This window comes from Pavona decussata, unplaced genomic scaffold (assembly GCF_977016875.1).
Source record: "Pavona decussata unplaced genomic scaffold, jaPavDecu1.1 SCAFFOLD_202, whole genome shotgun sequence".
Classification (NCBI taxonomy): domain Eukaryota; kingdom Metazoa; phylum Cnidaria; class Anthozoa; order Scleractinia; family Agariciidae; genus Pavona; species Pavona decussata.
The window spans coordinates 205787-216080 of NW_028145610.1; the positions used below are offsets into that span (position 1 = coordinate 205787).

The following is a 10294-nucleotide window of genomic DNA, read 5'->3' on the forward strand; positions in this document are numbered from 1 at the left end:
ATACGGCTCGAGAGACTGGCACTACTGCGAAGGACCGCTAACCTACTCCCCCAGGGGCTCAGATTTGGATAACGTGCACAAAATGGCGACCGCAATAGGCCGGTTTGGGAAATGAGAAATTTACGATGAATTCACGTCTTCTGTTGTGCCGTAAGTGGTCATATTACGCTTAAACGTTTCACATTACGTTTATCAATAACATGGCGTTGCATTTTTAGGGAACTTCTGCTGGAGACGTGCTACTGAGATCTTCCTGGATGCTCCCGTGTCCAAAACCTCCGTGTGTAAACCATGTCTTCGCTTGCTGCACCAATATAAAGTTCGATTCTCTAGAGTTAAAAGTAAAGAGCGACTTTTGCGTGATCCTTATGGACATCCTTTAAAAAATGACGCTGGTTTAAGGAAGGTAGGTTTGATGTGTGTACACTAATTATTAGTCAATCGATCAGGAAGTTCAAAATAAGCTAATAAGACTTACATAAGCTTAATCGTAGTCGTGCAACGCTGTAGTATTAATTTGGCTTTCTCCGTGCCTCATTTTATGTAAGTTTTGTGAAAGAAGAGGCGTCAATGAAATTAGAGGAATTTTACCTCTTGCAGCTCTACATAATCATTACTACCTGCTGTGATTGCATAACATATACTTATTGCATACTTTATATTTTAATTATAATTATTATTATTATATAGCTGGCTCTGCGAGCGGGAAGATGAGTCAAATCCTGCGCTGTGATTGGCTACCCGAGCGGGCAAGATGGAGCTATCTTGCCCGCTCGGGATTACCCGTTGCCCGTCCGCTTGGCATCGAAAGTTTAATCCCAACAACAATGCGGGTTTTCTTCGATTTTCTCGTTGTTTTGGGGGAAAACGCTCACTGAAAAGTTCGGTAAACTCTCAACATTTACCTTAAGGAAAGGAAAGAGAATGGAATCGTTCTTGGTGTAGTGAAAACTTTGTTTCAGCTACAATGAATGTGAGTTGAATCGGTGAGTTGCTCTGCGTGTAGTATTTTAGATAGAATCGATTTTGAAAAACTTATTGTCTCAAGTCGAGTGCCAAATTGATAAGTTCTCTAAGTTTGCAATGACTGTATTTAAATCATAGCGTAGTGGAAGTTGCGGTTAGTATTTAGAGCAGTTCAGAAAAGTATTTTTTTTTTTAAGTTCGCCGAAGAAGCTTACGTTTTTGGTTTAGCCGCGTCTTGCTTGTTGTAAACAACAAAATCTTGTCAAAGTTTTGCACAGTTTTCTGATTTACCTGCTCTTTTTTTCGGCTTATGTTTGCATATAATCTCAAAATCTATTGTTTCATTCAAGAATTAATGATTGGAAGCCGAAAACTGTGTAAAAATTTTTATTATTTACGCCACCTCACGATCGGCTGAAAATGGCGAATTCTATTCAAATCTTCCCGCTCTTGCGAAAATCTAAATTTTTCATTCTCAATAATTGTATACTCCCTTTAAGCCATAATAAAGTTAGAGCCCTAAGATAATTTAGGATTCCCTGTTTTCCACGATTGCGTGCTAATCCAAAAATGCACTGAAAATAAATCTTGCACCGGCCGGCTATGAAGAATGTTTTTCCGAGTAGAGCAGTTTCATGTCATGTTGTGTTTTGTTGTTGTAGTTTTAACTTGATTGTAAAGCCATATGATAAATCCTTTATTGACCAAGCTTGTTCGGTCAAGATGGCTGGATATTGGCCTCGTTCTTTTTTTGCGTTTTTATGGACCTTGACTTCGTCTCGGTCCATAAAAACACAAAAAAAGAACTTGGCCAATATCCAGCCATCTTGACCGAACAAGCTTGGTCAATAACGCATATTTACATGTCATCTTATATAGTTTAACCCATTGCAAAGTAATTTGGTTTTTAATATCTTTCAGAGGAAAAACAACAAATGATGATTGGGCGGAAGAATGTCCTGTTCTTTCTCTAATCTTTAATCAGAGGTGTCTCGCGTTTAAGCGATGTAGCGCGTCCAGTTTAAACTGTAGATACCTAAACCCCTATATCAAATTAAAGCTTATAGAGCTGACTATCAAACCATACCAAGAATTTTGAAATTAAATAAATTGCCGAATTTTTCACGACCTCTAATTGCAAGCGTCCAGATCTCCTTTTTAAAGCTACAAGTCTAAGTGAATTTTGTTTTTTGCTCATTTAATTTGCTCCCCAGTTTCCTGACCCAAAGCGCCAAAAAAACGTGTCTGCGTTTTGCCATATTCAATCGCAGTGAAAAGTTATAGAGCATTTTTGAAATAGGATGAAAAAAATGTGGAGTAATCTTACAAAAATCACTCTCGGAGAAAATATTTATAAGCACTAATGGAGGGTAAATAAGCATTATAATTATGATTATGGTTACGCGGCTGACAGTCAAATAGTGCGATGCACTGTTTCAAGAAATGATGGTCGTGAAGATGATTATGATGGTCACCCACCACTAACCTCCAGGTTTTAGATCGGTCAAAATATCATGATCTGGTGGTTGTGGGTTGTAGTCTCAGTCATGGCAGAAAATTCTGTTTTACGAATACCAGGTAATACACTGGCATCCTAAGCTCACTTTCCAACTACATATTAACATGAAATCAATGTATAGACTTAGCATTTGGTATTTTGGTGAGAAAGGAGTTGTGTTGAAAGGCTCAAACAAAATCAGCAGATTGAGATTCTGGTCTGAGTAAGCAGGGGAAATGTGCAAAATGTATGGAGAAAATATGATGGAGAAATCTGTAAAGGTTTTCTGAGCTTGTTTGCGTAATTTGTTTGCGTAATTATCTTTTGGCAACTGCTTAAAACTCATATATTTACATTCATTTATTCATCCTTCACGGGTATATTACGAACTCACAATATGACCAGCTCCCAGTTGGCTTGATAGCTAAGTTGGTAGAGCACTGCACTGGCATCACAGAGGTCATGGGTTCGAATCCCATTCAAGCCTGAATTTTTTCAGGCTTTCTTTTCGCAACTGCGTAAGTTGCAATCCAACTGCATTTCTCCATCTCCATTTCCATTTTGTTTTCACCCTCCAAAGCCAACCACTCCAAAGGTTCCAAACAATTTTCAAAATTGAACTTTATTCAAAAACACTAAAATTGCAAAATGTTTTAAAAGGTTAGTGACCATGACCCTAAACTATTTGAACAGAAAGCTCAATCTCACTGAGGAGAAAAAGTAAGTAAAGTGGTCTATTATAGTGCTCAAAATACCCTTCACAATGCAGACAGTGGTTGTAGAATTAAGAAAATTCCCACTTATCCTAAGATACTTCATGCAACCCAGACCAGGCATGTTCACTTCATTTCTTTCGTCTCACGAATGAGTGGTCACACAAAATTTCACTTTCACTAATAGCTAAGACTTCAGTACAACCACAGCATCCTTGTTCTCTTTCCAGGCAAAGTCAACTTCAACTGTGGTAATTGGAAAGACAGTTAATAATACTGAGGAGGAAGGAAGTATTTCAAATGCAGCTGTGAAGGATGAAGACACTGGGGAGGAGTGGGTAGAGCAGAAAATTGAACTAAAGAAACTGCCGAGGCAGTATATGCAACTGTCAAAGATCAGGCTGACAGGTACTTTGAAAGCATTTTGATAGTCCCTCATTTGTAAATAATTCGTGGTAAGGTACCATATAGTCACCCACATAACTCTAACCCTAACCCTCCATATAGTCACCCTTATTGTACCATGAAGTATATGCCCTCATTTTGTCAAAACCCTGTTATTGTGTGCTTAGTGGAAGCAAGGTAGGAGTTGACTTTGTTTTGATACAAACCTCATTGCTTTTTAAATATAAATGCAACAATTTTAGCATAAGAACAAAATGATTTACAAGCGAAAAGCTGTGAGGTTTGTATCAAAACAAAGTCACTGCCAGCCCCGCCTCCACTCAAAGGCCAGGTTACTAACTACATAACTGTAAAATAGTCTATTGGTGCTTCTAAGATTTATTAACTACATATCAAATATGTCTTTATTTGCTTTTTGAACAACTGGGACCAGATGTATATAACTTTTGTAAGATTTGCCTATCTCACAAGACAAACAACAACAACTGTCATTCAGTTTGTTGTCAGTTTTGCAAGCATCACCTACTCAAAGGACTGAGTTATTTGCTTTTTAAACAACTGACGCCAGTTGTTTAATATCGAAAAATATCAATGACCATCCACACACAGGTACGACAAGGATTGCTCTCACTCATTAGCTACTAACAGTTACTGCAAACCTATATTCTGTCTATGGTAATAACCTGCTGAACGATACAGTTTGCTAATGGCTTCTGTTGTTGAGACGTGGCCTTATATATTTAGCATAGATGACTGTGTGTGCTTTGTCTGTAGGTCTTGTGGTTCTTACAGAGATGGCAGGTTATGCCATTGCACCAGGAGCTATGAATCTCAGCACATTTTTGTGGGCAGGACTTGGAACAGGCTTGTGCTCTTCATCTGCTAATGCTTTCAATCAGGTTTGTGTAGGAACTGTTTGACTGGCATAGGTTTCTTCGTTTTTGAACCACATGTAGTATTCATGCGCTCTAAACTCTATGTGGTCGTGTGTGTTCACTGTCCACACTTCCGATTCCAACTTTCACACTAAACAATTTGCCATGTTGAAGAGACAAAGCCGCACATTCAAGTGTCAATCAATGTTTGAGTCTAGTGCGCAAGCGCTCTATGATTTACTGTTTCACTTAAACAAACAAGCGGTACGTTTACGTACGTATCGATCATTTTTTTTAATGATGTAGCTAGTTTAAACACAGGTTGTGATGCTCTCATTACTTACTTTTTTCTTGATCAGATAATAAAGTCAACAGCTTACACATTTGTTTTTGTTTTCAGTGGCTTGAGGTGCCGTTTGACTCTCAGATGAGCCGCACACAAAACCGCGTTCTTGTCAAGGCCCGTCTAAGGTAGACAGCAAGGATCTAGACTGATAAATATTTTTAGTACTTTAATTTTGTTTTGCCTTTGTTGTAAGCTCTGAGTACCTTAACCCTTTAATCCCTAAGAGTGCCATTTGGCACATCCTGCCATAACTTTGTCAATATTTGACAGATTTCTATGAATTTTTGACACCAAGATGGTCTTGTGAAGATCTACTCATTAAAAGGATAAAAACTTAACCCCTTCCCATATGTGATATGGTTGACCACCCCCACAACTTTTCAACTTTTTTCCCATAGAAGTTGTGGGTCTTAAGACAGTTCTCACATTGATGAAGATGTTGAGACCTGCAAAATAAGCTATAGTGTAGGAGTATACCTAATATACACAAGGATTGGGACGTTTTTGAAGTTTTAAATTTTTACGTTTTAAGGCCATTTATCTCAAAGCCATAATTTTTCTTACTCATAATTATATCAGTTATGAAATACACTCATGAGTAGCTTTAAAATGGTATATCATACATGGACATTGAGTTTGTAGTCTTGGATCTGGAGAAAATGTCGTTTTGCCTTAGGGGTTAAAGGGTTAAGTTGTGATTTCTTTACTCAACAAAACTAGGACTCATCTTCTTAATATTTGAACTATTTGTCCATAGCCCCCTTCATGTGGTACTGTTTGGTGCAACAGCTGGTGCGTTAGGAGTGTCTGTGTTACTTACTCAAGTAAACGGATTAACTGCAGCTCTTGGTAGGCCATTTTTTATATTTACTCCCAACAGTGGCCAAGTTCATCTTTTTGGAGAAAACCTGCAGATTGTATTTAATCACGGGAAAGTACAGCTCTGCTCACATTCGACAGGGTTTCATTAAAGTTAGATAAGGCAATAGGCCATTTCCGAGTTTCTGTGAACCTCATTATGAAAGCGAGGCTAAGTGCAAAGTTTTTATTATGAAAATTAGGTTTCATTCATATCCAAACAAAACTTATTTTCATATGAAAAGCTTTTGCACTTAGCCACACTTTCATAATGAGGTTCACAGCAACTTGGAAACGGCCTATTGCATTACTCATTTACCCTATATTGTAGGAACCACTCAAGAGCGGTGACTATTAAAAAATAAACAGCGTAAGTAAGCAAGGTTCCATATGAATAACATCTGGCTAACATGGCCGGAGCTTAAGATGATTTCCTTGAAATAAAAGTTGTCTTGAAAATTTCCCAAACTTTCTGTAATTGTTTACTGGTATGGATTATTTCAAAAAATAAAATGAGAAAGTTAGGTCACTGTGCCCTTAAAAGAGATACGACCCACTCAAGTTGTGCAATAGTTGCTTGCAATATTTGCTTTCAAATATGAGTCTATTTGATCAGTTCTTGCCATGTCTGGTGGTAACAGAAGTTACATAGATAACGGAGAACTTAGACAAACATTATACATAGAATGTATAAAGCATGAGCAGCAGTTAATGACAAATTTCTTAGCAGTATGAATAAGTATTGACCTAAAATGATTTTGCTTGCAAGTTCTCAGTATCACTATTTTAATAATGCCTTCAAGAGTGATGGGCAAGCTCATGTTTCTGGCGATAGCTCACTGTTCTGTCATCAATTTTTTCTAAAAAATTTAAACAATAAGAGGATAATAGCTAAGTTAAAGTAATGAGAAAAAATGAAGATAGGTCATGGTGCTTGTTTAGCAGAAAACAACCATTTAGTAATTGGCTGGGCTTAGTGTCAAAGAAGACCTGCTATGACTTTGTTTCCAACTCAAGAAATTATGAGCAGTAAGAACGCGCAATGCAATTCAATGGAAACACCTTAACTGAGGGTCTGTAGCATGAAGTAACTGGAAGTAAAACTACTCCCTGCTGAACAGGATACAAGTACTTTGCAGTGTTACTGATGGCAGTTTCTCGCCAGTAGTCTTTTATCCACCTGTGTAATGAGAGACCATCTGGAACAACGTTTTTTAGCTAACGAAACAACATGACTTCAGAGGCTAGGAATTGGACCACCAACTTACAGATCCAGTATCTAACACTCCAATCCCTACACCACTGCACTACATGGTATAGCAAATCACTGCTAAATCCAAAATTTACAAGGATTATTGTTATTTGAACTTCACAGAAAAAACCCTTTTGTTATTAAGTTTCTGAATCATGGCATTGCATTACAGGTGCAGGCACTCTGTTACTCTATACATCTGTCTACACTCCCATGAAGCGACTGAGTATCCTAAACACATGGGTGGGGTCCGTGGTTGGAGCATTGCCCCCCTTGATGGGCTGGGCAGCCTGTACTGGGGGCTTGGACGCAGGGGCATTGATTTTAGCTGGGATTCTGTATTCATGGCAGTTTCCACATTTTAATGCTCTCAGTTGGAACCTGAGGGCCGATTATTCAAGAGGTAAGTCTTAATACTAGCCACAGGAATAGCAGTGCTTTCACGCGCGTAAAATGCGTGCAATATGGCAGATTTTAGGCGCAAAATACGCGTCTTGCACGCGCGCAGAAATTTACACGAACTATCACATGCACCTTGAATTACACGCAGCCTGCGTGTAATTTGTCTAGAGAGAAATCTTGTCCATTACACGCGGTTTGCGTGAATTTTTCACTCAGCAATGTACATGAATGTGACAAAAGCTTCGCGCAATTTAATGGATCGAAAGAGAAGGAACAATCTTAGCGTCTGTATTTCAATCTTTGAGAAACGCAGTCTCGTTTTATTCGTAGGGTAAGGTTCTATCTTCGAATTATTTCCTTAAACCGTCAGTAAACCTAAAGCTGTCATTTCAAACCTTGCAAAGTTAAATTTCACTTGTCCAGTGTCACTCGTACAGTGTACTATAAAACAAAACAGACCAACATTATGCTAAGCTTGCAATTAATGTGATTGTATAGATCATTACCGCCAGTCCTTGATGCGTGATGTGTCAAATAAGGGCGAAAAAAAAATCTCCATTCAGGTGTTTTTGTAGCTATTGGAACAGTAGCCCAGTTTCTTCACCCGTGATGGTATAGATCAAGGGCTGTAATTAGTCATGCTAGAGATGGAAATGAGAACGTCACAAAACATAAGTGTTAGTCATGACTGTTGCACAAGTGTGGTACATCTTGTTAATCATTGTACTTATAGCTACACTATAGAATGACCCCAGGAAGGTTTTGTTGAGAACATGATCACCCCAAGGTGAATTTCCTTTCTGTTTCGGCTGGATATACTTTTCTAGAGAAAATGAATTCAAGAAATTGAACTAAGTGAAGTGAATGAGTTGAAGTAATTGCCATTTGACTTTTAAAGTGATGTCCTCTTTGGCTTTATAGCATTGTGTTTAGGGAGTCACTGCGAGACTACGTTTTTCTCTTTATTGTGTCTAGTCGTTGTGCGATTTGGGATTTTTTAAACTTCTTAATATTAAGAATGTACTTCCTTACAAGGCGTCTAAAATAGCAAAAAGTTGACTGTCGTGTTCCTTCCTCTACTATAAAATCGCCTTGCATTCATTTGTACTAACTCGTATCGTGTTTGTCTTAATGTAGCTGGATATCGGATGATGTGCGTTACAAATGCACCACTCTGTCGTCGCGTCACGTTAAGACACTGCTTGGCCTTGGTGGGTCTCACTACTCTGTTACCAGTCTGTGGAGTGACAACTTGGTGGCTGGCTTTGGACTCTTTACCGCTTAATTTATGGCAGACTTACTTGGGTTATCAGTTTTACAAGGACTCGGATACGAGATCAGCGCGAAAACTGTTTCGTTTTAGTTTGCTCTACCTGCCTATTCTGATGCTCATGATACTGCTTCATAAGAAACCAAGAACTGAACAGGAGGAGGACATCGTACAAACAACTTAAAGAGGACTTTTCTGGTCCCAGACGTTTTTTCTTCTTTCTTCTCATACAGAATTGTGCAGAGAAGCGACGACAACGAGCTGAAGCGGCGAAAGAAGAATTCTTTCTGGCCGGTGCCGCTTCGGGGCCCAGTTTTGTTTGAGGAGAAAGACAGGAAGAAAAACTTTTCGAACCAGGGTAAGAGAGGACATGACGAAACTTTTTTAACAAGAAAGTTCATTTTGGAGGCTTTTGTCATGATCTGAATTTTTCTGAGGAATTACTGTGTGTTGATCTGCTTGAACTTATATTGAAGCACTTTTTCTTGCTTCTAACAGGTGCAAATAATTTTTGTGACTTGTCAAAGAGAAAAACTAAATATGGCTGTTGGATTTTTTTTTTAAAGAAAAAACCGTGAATTGAAAGCACCTCTTATTTCTTCAGTAAGTAGTTATCAACCCTGGAAAATCATCAAACGGTCATGAAATTCAGTCGAGGCAATCTTATTTTGTGTACAGAATTAAAGAAAAAATCTAAGTTTGTCACAAATTTGATCCTGCTTGGAAAACGTAATTAACAATTCCTGTAAAAAAAAATTGTGTTCAGTTACTGATTTAAATTTAAAGGTGCTGTTGTATATTACTGTAAAGAAAATGTGAACATGAACATTTTCGATGAACTTAAATTGACGTCTTTTTTAACAATTTTAAAGATGCAAAGTTATCGCTGAAGAGCTCTTATGAATGTATATAATATATAATTGCAGAGTGGTTTGAATAAAATGGACACTGAAACTAAGATTGTGAGTTTTGCAACACAATAGAAACTACAGCCAAGCAACCAAATTCAACTTATTTGTACGATTTTGGCACGTAGAACGAGAAAAGATATTTATTCAGATAAGTCTTTTCCATATTGAATACAACCCCCAAAATAACAGACGGAAACAAGCTTTCGATCAATTGTTTAATTTGTTGTTGTTTTGTTTTTGCAGTTTTGTTTCCCTTCAATCATAAACCTTGTTCCCCAAAGAAAAATAAGCTCTTTGAATGAATGAATCCAAGGCTAACTTCAGAATTTTTCAAATTGTGAATTGAGGCGCGCGGGGTGGCATGGGATGGCCTTCAAATTTTTTTTTGGGGGGGGGGGGGAAGGGGGGTGGGGAGGGGGGAAGATACCCAATAATTTATCGTCCAGTTTCGAACTAAAGGAAGCGATGAAAATTGGCGGTGGTAGGAGATGCTGTTTACAAAAATTGTATGAACAAGTTTATCATCATCAGAAACGTTTAGTTATAGATCTTAACCATTTTGGTATGAAAGTCTAAAAGTCTAGAGACGCTAAAAAAGACCGGATATGACATATTTTGGTCTGAAATAGGGTCAGGGTTTAGAGAAAATAGGCCACACACGCCAATCAAAATATCGCGAGGAATACCCGGGCCTCAACGTAATTATTGAGCTAACTGAGCTTGTCCATTTGCCCAAAACATTGGTTCAACCAATTGAAATGCAAATGCACGCGCGGATCAAACGGAAATTTTCCGGAA

The 10294-nt window shown here is 38.2% G+C and overlaps 1 protein-coding gene across 1 annotated transcript; it reads left to right on the forward strand.

The window, feature by feature from the left end:
- Nucleotides 1-33: 33 nt before the first annotated feature.
- Nucleotides 34-9543, forward strand: LOC146460970 (protoheme IX farnesyltransferase, mitochondrial-like). Its single transcript, XM_085087469.1, has 8 exons — nucleotides 34-150; nucleotides 219-406; nucleotides 3408-3585; nucleotides 4357-4481; nucleotides 4858-4928; nucleotides 5561-5652; nucleotides 7086-7316; nucleotides 8453-9543. The coding sequence occupies exons 1-8, from the start codon at nucleotides 126-128 to the stop codon at nucleotides 8767-8769; spliced, it is 1227 nt and encodes a 408-aa protein (XP_084943595.1). The 5' UTR covers nucleotides 34-125; the 3' UTR covers nucleotides 8770-9543.
- Nucleotides 9544-10294: the final 751 nt, after the last annotated feature.